The 13071-nt window shown below is 47.1% G+C and overlaps 1 protein-coding gene across 1 annotated transcript in view; it reads right to left on the bottom strand.

The window, feature by feature from the left end:
- The window catches only part of LOC141097612 (uncharacterized), a 65101-nt gene that overhangs the window by 29960 nt on the left and 22070 nt on the right, over window positions 1–13071 (bottom strand). The window contains exon 4 of the mRNA XM_073584875.1: window positions 8843–8953. Coding sequence (XP_073440976.1) covers window positions 8843–8953 — 111 coding nt within the window. The remainder of the gene's footprint in view (window positions 1–8842; window positions 8954–13071) is intronic.

The following is a 13071-nucleotide window of genomic DNA, read 5'->3' as shown; positions in this document are numbered from 1 at the left end:
AGATAAGCCACTGCCAGAGAAGCCAGGAGGAGGAGGACAGATTGGTCCGGAGGAGGGCAGAGGAGCCCGGAGGAGGAGGACAGAGGAAAGTGGATGAGGACAGAGGGGCCCGGAGGAGGACAGATGGGCCCAGAGGAGGAGGACAGAGGGGCCCAGAGAAGAAGAACAGAGGAGCCCGGAGGAGGAGGACAGAGGGGCCCGGAAAAGGAGGAAGAGGAACCCGGAGGAGGGCTGAGGAGCCCGGAAGAGGACGACAGAGGGGCCCAGAGAAGGAGGGCAGAGGGGCCCGGAGAAGAAGGACAGAGGAGCCCGGAGGGGAAGGACAGAGGAGCCCGGAGGAGGAGGACGGAGGACAGAGGAGCCCGGAGGATGGCAGAGGGGCCCGAAGAAGGAGGACAGAGGAGCCCGGAGGAGGAGGAGGACAGAGGGGCCCAGAGAAGGAGGACAGAGGGGCCCAGAGAAGAAGAACAGAGGAGCCCGGAGGAGGAGGACAGAGGGGTCCGGAGAAGGAGGAAGAGGAACCTGGAGGAGGGCTGAAGAGCCCGGAGAAGGAGGACAGAGGGGCCCAGAGAAGGAGGGCAGAGGGGCCCGGAGAAGAAGGACAGAGGAGCTCGGAGAAGGACAGAGGAACCCGGAGGAGGAGGACAGAGGAGCCCGGAGGATGGCAGAGGGGCCCGAAGAAGGAGAGCAGAGGAGCCCAGAGAAGAAGGACAGAGGAGCCCGCAGACAGAGATGGGGGACAGAGAAGCCCGCAGGCAGAGTTGGGGGGGACAGAGGAGCCGAGAGAAGGAGGACAGAGGAGCCCGCAGTCAGAGAGGGAGACAGAGGAGTCCATAGGCAGAGATGGCGGGACAAAGGAGCCCTCAGTCAGAGATGGGGGGGACAGAGGAGCCCGGAGGAGGACAGAGGAGCCCAGAGAAGGGGACAGGGGAGTCTGCCGCAGGCAGAGATGGGGGGGACAGACGAGCTTGCAGGCAGAGATGGGAGACAGAGGACACCACAGGCTGAGATGAGGGGACAGAGGAGAGTATGATGAGGCAGGATAGAGGGGTCTGGCAGACTCTTCCTCCCATTAAGGATTAGCCAAGCTAACATGCCATGAAGTAATGTCTGTGGGGAAATCAGGAGACTTATTGGTCACATGGTGGACTACTCTAAGGTAGGGGCACGTTAACCCTGCAGGTTCCTTATATGGAGGAGACCCTGGATCAGCTAGTATAGCACATGATCTGTAATGTGATATGATCTCATTACTCTACGTCCTGAATGGCCACTAATTAAATGCTGAGGACAATATAATTACAAGAGGTGAGATGGGGATGTCCCGTTTGTTGTGTCCTAGATTAATAGGGAAACAGGACAGAAATTCTGGGAGATGACGCTGGGGCCTGTGCTCGGCGACTATTAAAGAGACAGGTGTGAAAAATAACATGGGCGGAGTCTGGATATTTCTGGGTGGAGCTGCTGAAGTATGGGCAGAATTGCAGGATTCCTCTTTCACTTAGGGGAGTGGCTTGGCGTTCCTCTCCACCGCAAACCAGGGGAAGAGTCCTGAGGAGATAATTTGCATATTCCCAGTGCCTTCTGGGATAAGTGGAGTTTCCGCGAGCTCAACGATCACTGGGTTTTGGCCGTTGCAGCTGAAAAGAGGAAATCGGAAAACCAGGGGAAGAGTCCTGAGGAGATCATTTGCATATTCCCAGTGCCTTCTGGGATAAGTGAAGAGTCTCCACGAGCTCAACGATCACTGGGTTTTGGCCGTTGCAAAAGAGGAAATCGGAAAACTTTTGGCTCATCTTTCATCGTTTTTAAGAAATCTCAATATGGAAGAGGCCAGGAGCCATTTGGTGAGCTGCATTTCTTGCTACATGTTCACAGACTTACCAGTGGAAAAGCCAAACTTCACACGCCAGAAATGCAAGCCTGTGTCCCTGTTGGAGGAAAAGTTGCAAAATCTCGAAGAGAGGTTAGCTACATTGAAGATCATTAAGGAAGGTGAAGAGTTCTTAGACAAAGCAGAATTATCTCTTCATGTTACAGAAAGAGAAGAAAGCGCCCATACTTCTCAGGAACCAGTACCAGGCTCTCATGCAGGAAAACGATGAAGAAATACATCAGGATAAGACTTTGCCCACAAACAGCAACCTTGTACGCCTTCAGAGTCCTCCTGGATGGAGAAAGAAAAATGTTGTGAAGAAGAAACGGAGAGTGGTGGTCATGGGGGATTCCCTGTTGAGAGGAACAGAGGCCGCTATCTGCAGACCGGATATAACTTCAAGAAAAATGTGCTGTCTTCCAGGTGGAAAAATTAAAGATGTGTCTGACAGGATATCAGGACTCTTCAGACCTACTGATGACTACCCATTCCTGCTACTACATGTGGGGACAAATGACACTGCAAGAAACAACCTGGAAACCATCTGCAGACTTTGAAAACTTAGGCAAGAAAGTGAAAGAACTGGGAGCGCAGGTGGTCTTCTCTTCCATCCTCCCAGTGGATGGCCATGGAACAAGGAGGTGGAATAAGATTCTGCAGGTGAACAACTGGCTACGTCGATGGTGACGTCAGCAACGATTTGGATTTATGGATAACGGAGTGAATTACCTATACGATGGACTACTTGCTAGAGATGGGGTGCACCTTACGAAGACTGGAAAGCATGTATTTGGAAGTCGCCTTGCTACACTTGTAAGGAGAGCTTTAAACTAGAACAACATGGGAAGGGAAGCAAAAGGCCAGAAAAAGCCATACACCTGACAAATGCTATTGAGAACTCTGCTATTAGAAGTGGAAAGGAAGAACAAAGACAAAAGAATCTAATTAATAAAAATATTGGAGAAAGAGAAACCAATCACAAACTAAAATGTTTCTATACTAATGCACAAAGCATGGGCAACAAACAAGGAGAATTGGAACTACTAACACAGGAAAAGAAATATGATGTCGTTGGAATCACTGAAACTTGGTGGGACAATACACATGATTGGAATACAAGACTAGAAGGATACAACTTATTTGCAAGACACAGACTTGATAAACGAGGAGGAGGTGTCGCATTGTATGTTAGAAACGCGTATATCTGCACAGAGATTGAAGCTTCAGAGACTGGGAGTTCTGTGGAAACTGTTTGGGTAAGAATACAAGGACAGAACAATGGAAAGGACACCATTGTAGGCATTTACTACAGGCCGCCTGTGCAAGCTGACGATATGGATGAACTCTTTATGCATCAAATGGCCAAGTTCTCCAAAAAATATGACATAGTTGTCATGGGAGACTTCAACTATCCAGACATTTGTTGGGAATCTCTCTCAGGCAAAACTAACAGGTCAAGGAAATTCTTATGCTCTCTTGCTGACAACTTTATCTTCCAAAAGGTAGGGGAGAAAACAAGGGGAACTGCTACCTTGGATCTAATCCTTATAAACAGGGAGGAAATGGTTGAGGAGATAAAAGTGGCTGTGACCCTAGGAGGTAGCGACCATGCTATTTTAGAATTTTGGATAACTAGAGGAAGAAGACCTGTGAAGACTCAGACGCTAAGGTTAGATTTCAGAAAGGCAGATTTTAAGGGATTCAGAAAGAAAGTTGGAGGGATCCAATGGCTGGATATGCTTAATTAAGGACAAAAATGTCCAGGAAGGATGGGAAATCTTGAAAAATGTAATTCTCAAAGCACAATTGTTAACAATTCCGAAAAGAGGGAAGAATAGGAAGCATTTAAGGAAACCAGGATGGATGAACACAGAACTTAAGCACATGCTAAAAAGGAAGAAAAAAATGTTTATAAAATGGAAAGAGGGAGGCATATCTAAAGAAGAATATAATGCTGTCTGCAGAACCTGCAGGGCACAAATCAGATTAACTAAAGCTGACAATGAATTGAGGCTTGCAAGAGATGTCAAAAGCAATAATAAAGGATTTTGGGGATATGTCAAAAGTAAAAGAAAAGTCAAAGATGCTATAGGATTTTTACAGGATGAAAATGATGAAATGGTAAGACAGGATGTTGAGAAGACCAAACTTTTAAATTCCTATTTTGCATCTGTTTTCTCTCAGAAAGGAAATGTAACATCAACTGTTCTTCACTGTCCTATTAAGGGAATAGAAGAAGCCAGGATTTCTATAAACAGAAAGATAGTGAGGAAACACTTAGCTAACCTAAATGAATTCAAGTCTCCAGGTCCAGATGAATTACACCCCAGAGTACTGAAGGAGAGAGCAGAAGAAATTTTTTAACCCCTCTCCATAATCTTTGAAAATTCTTGGAGAACAGGAGAAGTCCCAGAAGACTGGAGAAGAGCAAATGTTGTTCCTATCTTCAAAAAGGGGAAGAAGGTGGACCCTGGCAACTATAGGCCGGTGAGTCTGACTTCTATACCAGGAAAGAACTTTGAACAAATTATTAAACAACATGTATGTCAATACCTGGATAAGAATGAAGTGATTAAACAGAGTCAGCATGGGTTTGTAACTAATAAGTCATGTCAGACTAACTTAATTTCCTTCTATGACGGAATCGCTGATTAGGTGGATCAAGGAAATACTGTAGATATAGTATATCTTGACTTCAGCAAAGCATTTGACAAAGTATCTCAAACAATCCTTATTGAAAAAATGGCTAAGTATGGAATGGACAAGGCAACTGTTAGGTGGATTCATAACTGGCTTAGTAATCGGACCCAAAGAGTGGTCGTAAATGGCTGCACATCCAGTTGGAAGAATGTCTCAAGTGGGGTACCACAGGGCTCTGTCCTAGGCCCTGTATTGTTCAACATCTTTATCAACGATTTAGATGAAGGAATTGAGGGTAAACTGCTTAAATTTGCTGATGACACAAAGCTAGGAGGGATAGCTAATACTAGAGAAGAGAGAGAGAGGATTCAAAAAGATATAAATAAACTGGAGCAGTGGGCAGCAACTAACAGAATGGTTTTTAACAGGGAAAAATGCAAAGTACTACATCTGGGCAATAAAAATGAAAAAAGGATATACAGAATGGGAGGAATAGGGCTAAGCAACAGCACATGTGAAAAAGACTTGGGTATACTAATAGATCACAGACTGAATATGAGTCAACAGTGATGCAGCAGCAAAAAAGGCAAATGCAATTCTAGGATGTATTAATAGAAGCATACAGTCTAGATCACGTGAAGTCATTATTTCCCTCTACTCCTCTTTGGTCAGACCTCATCTGGAATATTGTGTCCAGTTTTGGGCACCACATTTTAAAAAAAGACATCAAAAAACTGGAGCAAGTTCAGAAAAGAGCAACCAGAATGGTGACCGGTCTGCAAACCCTGTCTTATGAGGAAAGGTTGCAGGATTTGGGAATGTTTAGTTTGCAAAAGAGAAGACTGAGAGGAGACTTAATAGCTGTCTACAAATATCTAAACGGCTGTCACATTGGAGAAGGATCATCTTTATTCTCATTTGCACAAGGAAAGACTAGAAGCAATGGGATGAAACTGAATGGGAGGAGACACAGATTAGATATTAAAAAAAACTTTTTGACAGTTAGAGTGATCAATGAATGGAACAGGCTGCCACGAGAAGTGGTGAGTTCTCCTTCAATGGAAGTCTTCAAACAGAGGCTGGACAGACATCTGACTGGGATGATTTAGCGAATCCTGCTTTGAGCAGGGGGTTGGACCAGATGGCCCAGGAGGTCCCTTCCAACTCTACGATTCTATGATATGGACCATTCTTTGGGGCCCTGGGCTGGATTTGCACCGTATATATACAGGACCATTTAGTGCGGCCACAGATGCGCATTATGGAGGAGTAGGAGATCAGCGGCCGTCACATACATCTGGCACCGCCTACTCATAGCAGGGTCTGGTTTCTTGGGATCTGGCAGAGGACACAGTGGAAATAGACTCTCACGTCTCTCCATCCTCATGTTACTTTAAGTAGAACCTTTTTCAGGACAAAACCCAAAACACATCTTTGTATCTTGCTATAATTTGTGCACATGATGATCCCATATCTGCAGATGTGTAATGCGGCCGGCGCCGTGCATATTTCATGAGCAGATAGAAAGTGCATTTCATTAAACTGCAATGACATTAGAGAAGGCTCAGCGAATGCCAACGTGTAAAAACCATTATGGAAAATGCAAGTTTGTTCCCATTCCAGTGAAGTGTTGCCGGGCCGGGTCTGGACGACTCACGCAAGGACAGGCCCTACAGCTGAGCAGGAGGAGTTGTCCTTAGTTTTTCTCTCCTCTCTCTTTCCCCAGTATAACTCCACTTCTCGACCATCCCTCTGAGCTCACACAGCTCGACCCACAGCGTGGCGCACCTCCCCACAGCGCGGCCCTCCTCCCCACAGCGCGGCCCTCCTCCCCACAGCGCGGCCCTCCTGCTCACAGCGCGGCTATCCTGCCCACAGCACGGCCCTCCTAAAACAACAGTGCGGCCCTCCTCCCCACAGCGCGACTCTCCTCCCCACAGCACAAAACTCCCCACTAGAGCGTGACCCTCCTCCCCATAGCAAGGCCCTCCTCCCCACATTGAAACCCTCCTACCTACAGTGATCTTCCCACAGTGCAACTATCCTCCCCACATTGCCCTGTACTAGAGGAGGACACTGCAGAACATTGCTCTGTACTAGAGGAGGACACTGCAGAACATTGCTCTGTACTAGAGGAGGACACTGCAGAACATTGCTCTGTACTAGAGGAGGACACTGCAGAACATTGCTCTGTACTAGAGGAGGACACTGCAGAACATTGCTCTGTACTAGAGGAGGACACTGCAGAACATTGCTCTGTACTAGAGGAGGACACTGCAGAACATTGCTCTGTACTAGAGGATGACACTGCAGAACATTGCTCTGTACTAGAGGAAGACACTGCAGAACATTGCTCTGTACTAGAGGAAGACACTGCAGAACATTGCCCTGTACAAGAGGAGGACACTGCAAAACATTGCTCTGTACTAGAGGAGGATATTGCAGAACATTGCTCTGTACTAGAGGAAGACACTGCAGAACATTGCTCTGTACTAGAGGAAGACACTGCAGAACATTGCTCTGTACTAGAGGAGGACACTGCAGAACATTGCTCTGTACTAGAGGAGGACACTGCAGAACATTGCTCTGTACTAGAGGAGGACACTGCAGAACATTGCTCTGTACTAGAGGAGGACACTGCAGAACATTGCTCTGTACTAGAGGAGGACACTGCAGAACATTGCTCTGTACTAGAGGAAGACACTGCAGAACATTGCTCTGTACTAGAGGAAGACACTGCAGAACATTGCCATGTACAATAGGAGGACACTGCAAAACATTGCTCTGTACTAGAGGAAGACACTGCAGAACATTGCTCTGTACTAGAGGAATACACTGCAGAACATTGCCATGTACTAGAGGAGGACACTGCAGAACATTGCTCTGTACTAGAGGAGGACACTGCAGAACATTGCTCTGTACTAGAGGAGGACACTGCAGAACATTGCTCTGTACTAGAGGAGGACACTGCAGAACATTGCTCTGTACTAGAGGAAGACACTGCAGAACATTGCTCTGTACTAGAGGAAGACACTGAAGAACATTGCCCTGTACAAGAGGAGGACACTGCAAAACATTGCTCTGTACTAGAGGAGGATATTGCAGAACATTGCTCTGTACTAGAGGAAGACACTGCAGAACATTGCCATGTACAATAGGAGGACACTGCAAAACATTGCTCTGTACTAGAGGAAGACACTGCAGAACATTGCTCTGTACTAGAGGAATACACTGCAGAACATTGCCATGTACTAGAGGAGGACACTGCAGAACATTGCTCTGTACTAGAGGAGGACACTGCAGAACATTGCTCTGTACTAGAGGAGGACACTGCAGAACATTGCTCTGTACTAGAGGAGGACACTGCAGAACATGGCTCTGTACTAGAGGAAGACACTGCAGAACATTGCTCTGTACTAGAGGAAGACACTGAAGAACATTGCCCTGTACAAGAGGAGGACACTGCAAAACATTGCTCTGTACTAGAGGAGGATATTGCAGAACATTGCTCTGTACTAGAGGAAGACACTGCAGAACATTGCTCTGTACTAGAGGAAGACACTGCAGAACATTGCCCTGTACAAGAGGAGGACACTGCAAAACATTGCTCTGTACTAGAGGAGGATACTGCAGAACATTGCTCTGTAGTAGAGGAGGACATTGCAGAACATTGCCCTGTACTAGAGGAGTACACTGCAGAACATTGCTCTGTACTAGAGGAAGAAACTGCAGAACATTGCTCTGTACTAGAGGAGGACACTGCAAAACATTGCTCTGTACTAGAGGAGGATATTGCAGAACATTGCTCTGTACTAGAGGAGTACACTGCAGAACATTGCTCTGTACTAGAGGAAGACACTGCAAAACATTGCTCTGTACTAGAGGAGGATATTGCAGAACATTGCTCTGTACTAGAGGAGTACATTGCAGAACATTGCCCTGTACTAGAGGAGTACACTGCAGAACATTGCTCTGTACTAGAGGAGGACATTGCAGAACATCGCCCTGTACTAGAGGAGGACACTGCAGAACATTGCTCTGTACTAGAGGAGGATATTGCAGAATATTTCCCTGTACTAGAGGAGGACACTGCAGAACATTGCTCTGTACTAGAGGAGGACATTGCAGAACATTGACCTGTACTAGAGGAGGATACTGCAGAACATTGCTCTGTACTAGAGGAGGATATTGCAGAATATTGCCCTGTACTAGAGGAGGACACTGCAGAACACTGTTCTGTACTAGAGGAGGACACTGTAGAACATTGCTGTGTCCCAGAGGAGGACAATGCAGAACACTGCTCTGTCCCAGAGGTGACCATATTACCTTATGCCCATGATCCTCTCGGATGGATGAAGTGCGATCTTGGGACACATGAACATCCCCAGCGCTGGAGACGTCTTCTGTGCGTGCCTTGAATGTCTTTTCTTCTAGATGCTACAATTACAATAAAGTCTCATTACTGCAAAAATTCTGCATGTTCCAATTACAAAATTTCCCCATAAGACGACGACACAGACGGAATCGGATACTGAACTCTCCGGGGCTCCAAATATGGTGGAAAGATTACCTTTACTGCAAACAATTCTCAAGGGGCTGATAACGAGAACGCGAGGGAGGCGAGCAGATAGTGAAAACATGGATCCACCTCCAATGGTAAACAGGACACAGTCGTATACAGACCGGTCCTCATATATCATCTGCTATACAGTATACAGAAAACTGCCGTATACAGACCGGTCCTCATATATCATCTACTATAAAGTATACAGGAAACAGCCGTATTCAGACCGGTCCTCATATATCATCTACTATACAGTATAAAGGACACAGCCATATAGAGACCAGTCCTCATAGATAATCTACAATATAGTACACAGGAAACAGCTGTATACAGACCGGTCCTCATACATCATCTACTATACAGTATACAGGACACAGCCATTTAGAGACCGTTCCTCATATATAATCTGCTATACAACAGCCATACACAGACCGGTCCTCATTTATAATCTATTGTACAGTATACTACAGGACACTGTCGAATAAAGACCGGTTCTCATATATCATCTATTATGCATTATACAGGAGGGCACAGCCATAAACAGACCAGTTCTCATATATCATCTACTGTATTATGCAGTATACAGGAGGGCACAGCCATATACAGACCGGTCCTCATATATCATCTATTATACAGTATACAGTACATAGCCATATACAGACCGGACCTCATATAATCACCTATTATACAGTATACAGGAGGGCACACCTGTATTATTATTATTATTATTATTATTTATTTATATAGCACCATTGATTCCATGGTGCTGTACATGAGAAGGGGTTACATACAAATTACAGATATCACTTACAGTACACAAACTAACAATGACAGACTGATACAGAGTGGAGAGAGGACCCTGCCCTTTCGGGCTTACATGCTACAGGATGGTGGGGAAGGAGACAGTAGGTTGGTGGGTTGCAGCAGGTCCGGTGTTGGTGGAGGTGATATCACCGGTAGTGGTGAGAGAGAAGGAGGTAGCGGGGTCATTGCAGGCTGTAGGCTTTCTTGAAGAGGTGGGTTTTCAGGTTCCGTCTGAAGGATCCAAATGTGGTTGATAGTCGGACTTGTTGGGGCAAAGAATTCCAGAGAATAGGGGCTATTCGGGAGAAGTCTTGGAGGCGGTTGGGTGAGGAGCGAATAAGAGTGGAGGAGAGAAGGAGGTCTTGGGAGGACCGGAGATTACGTGAGGGAAGGTATCGGGAGATTAGTTCAGAGACATATGGGGGAGACAGGTTATAGATGGCCTTGTAGGTCAGAATTAGTAATTTGAACTGGATACGCTGAGGGAATGGGAGCCAGTGAAGAGATTTGCAGAGGGGAGAAGCTGAGGAGTAGCAAGGAGAGAGATGAATTAGTCGGGCGGTAGAGTTAAGGATGGACTGGAGAGGTGCGAGGGTGTTAGCAGGGAGACCACAGAAAAGGATGTTGCAGTAGTCGAGGCGGGAGATGATGAGGGCATGCACAAGCATTTTAGTAGATTGAGGGTTGAGGAAAGGACGGATTCTGGAAATATTTTTGAGCTGGAGGCGACAGGAGGTAGAAAGAGCTTGGATGTGCGGTTTGAAGGACAGGGCAGAGTCAAAGGTTACTCCGAGGCAGCGGACTTCTGGGACTGGGGAAAGTGTGATGTCATTAATTGTTATAGCTAGGTCGGGTAAAGAAGATCTGTGAGATAGAGGAAAGATGATGAGTTCAGATTTGTCTACATTGAGTTTGAGGAAGCGAGAGGAGAAGAAGGAGGATATGGCTGATAGACACTCTGGGATTCTGGACAGCAGAGAGGTGACGTCTGGGCCAGAGAGGTAGATCTGAGCGTCATCAGCATAAAGGTGGTAGTGGAATCCGTGAGACTTTATGAGTTGCCCCAGACCAAGTGTATAGATTGAGAAGAGTAGGGGTCCTAAAACAGAGCCTTGGGGGACTCCAACAGAAAGAGGGTGGGATGAGGAGGTGGTGTGGGAGAGGGAGACGCTGAATGTGCGGTTGGAAAGGTATGAGGAGATCCAAGATAGGGCAAGGCCTTTGATGCCGAAGGAGGAGAGGATCTGTAGTATTAGGCAGTGGTCAACTGTGTCAAATGCAGCGGACAGGTCTAGAAGCAGGAGTATAGAGTATTGTCCATTTGATTTGGCTGTAAGTAGGTCGTTAGTAATTTTGGTCAGGGCTGTCTCAGTGGAGTGATGGGGACGGAAACCAGATTGTAGATTCTCAAAGAGCGAGTTAGATGATAGGTGGGAGGAAAGTTCTGCGTGGACATGCTGTTCCAGGAGTTTGGAAGCGAATGGGAGCAACAACATTGGGCGATAGCTGGACATAGCAGTTGGGTCGAGGGTTGGCTTTTTAAGGATAGGCGTGATTGTGGCATGCTTGAAAGCAGAAGGGAAGGTACCGGACGTTAGTGATAGGTTGAAGAGGTGGGTTAGGGATGGGATAAGTGTGGTGATGAGGTTGGGGAGGAGGTGGGATGGGATGGGGTCAAGTGCACAGGTTGTGAAGTGCGATTTGGAGAAGAGGCGATTAAGTTCCCCTTTAGTGATGTTGGAGAGTGAGGTTATGGGGTTTGGGCATTGGTCTGGTATACAAAGGGGTTGTGGTGGTTGAGTGATGAATACTTGCCTTGTTTGGTCAATCTTGTTTTTGAAGTGTGTGGCAAAGTCCTCGGCAGAGATGAGGGAGGTTGGAGGAGGCAGTGGTGGGCGGAGGAGGGAGTTAAAAGTTTTGAATAACTGTTTTGGGTTGTAAGATAGGGAAGATACGAGGGTTGCGAAGTAGGCCTGTTTAGCAGAGGTGAGGGCAAATTTGAAATCGAGTGTTGCCTGTTTGAATGTGGTGAAGTCATCTTGCGAATTTGTTTTCTTCCAGCGCCGTTCTGCAATCCTGGACACTTGCCGGAGCTTTTTAGTGGTGTTATTGTGCCAGGGTTGTCTGTTGATATGTCGCATTCTGCCATGAATGAGAGGGGCAACCGTGTCAATAGCTGATGCGAGAGTGGCATTGTAGAAAGCAGTGGCACTGTCTGTGTCATGGAGTGAGGATATGGATGCCAGTGGTAGAATAGAGTCAGAGAGCGCGTGGGTGTCTAGGTGTGCAAGGTTTCTGCGGGGGTGTGCATGTTGCTGGACATGGATGCCAGGTGAGGAGGACAGGCATGAAAAAGTGAGTAGATGATGGTCAGACAGAGGGAGAGGGGAATTGGTGAAGTTAGAAAGAGAGCATAGACGGGTGAAGACCAGGTCTAATGTGTGTGTCCATCTGTGTGGGTGGCTGAGGAGGACCACTGAGTAAGTCCAAAGGATGAAGTAAGGGACAGGAGTTTGGAGGCTGCTGACTGAAGGGTATCAGTGGGGATGTTGAAGTCACCCATGATGATAGTGGGGGTGTCAGTTGAAAGAAAATGAAGAAGCCAGGTAGAGAATTGGTCAATGAAGGCAGTGGTCGGGCCTGGAGGTCGGTATGTGACGGCCACTTGGAGGTTGGAGGGAGAGTAGATGTGGACAGAGTGGACTTCAAAAGAGGGGAGGATTAGGGAGGGAAGAGGTGGGATTGGGTTGAAGGTGCAGTTGGAAGAAAGAAGACCCACTCCACCGTGTCTGTTGCCAGGGCGAGGAGTGTGGGTAAAGTGGAGGCCGCCGTAACACAGCGCAGCAGGGGAGACGGTGTCAGAGGGTGTCAGCCATGTTTCTGTGAGGCCGAGGAAGGCATGATTGTGAGAGAGAAAGAGGTCATGAATCACATGGGGCTTATTGCATATGGAGCGGGCATTCCAAACTGCACCCGAGAGAGGGAGCAGGGGGTTGGGTGTCAATGGCACAGGTTTTAAGTTGGAAAGGTTGTGGTAGTTCTTATTAAAAAGGGAGCGGTAGGAAGGGGAAGTAGTGGGGGGTGAGAGCTGTGGGGGTCCAGGATTGGGAGATATGTCGCCAGCAGTGAGGAGAAGCAGAGAAAGGGAGAGCAGATGGGAGAAGGAGAGTGGGCAGCTTGTTTTATG

Source organism: Dendrobates tinctorius, unplaced genomic scaffold (genome assembly GCF_039654945.1).
Source record: "Dendrobates tinctorius isolate UK_male_01 unplaced genomic scaffold, ASM3965494v1 ptg000086l, whole genome shotgun sequence".
Classification (NCBI taxonomy): Eukaryota; Metazoa; Chordata; class Amphibia; order Anura; family Dendrobatidae; genus Dendrobates; species Dendrobates tinctorius.
The sequence above is the reverse complement of the archived record's forward strand: the minus strand, read 5'-3'. Positions and strand labels throughout refer to the sequence as shown.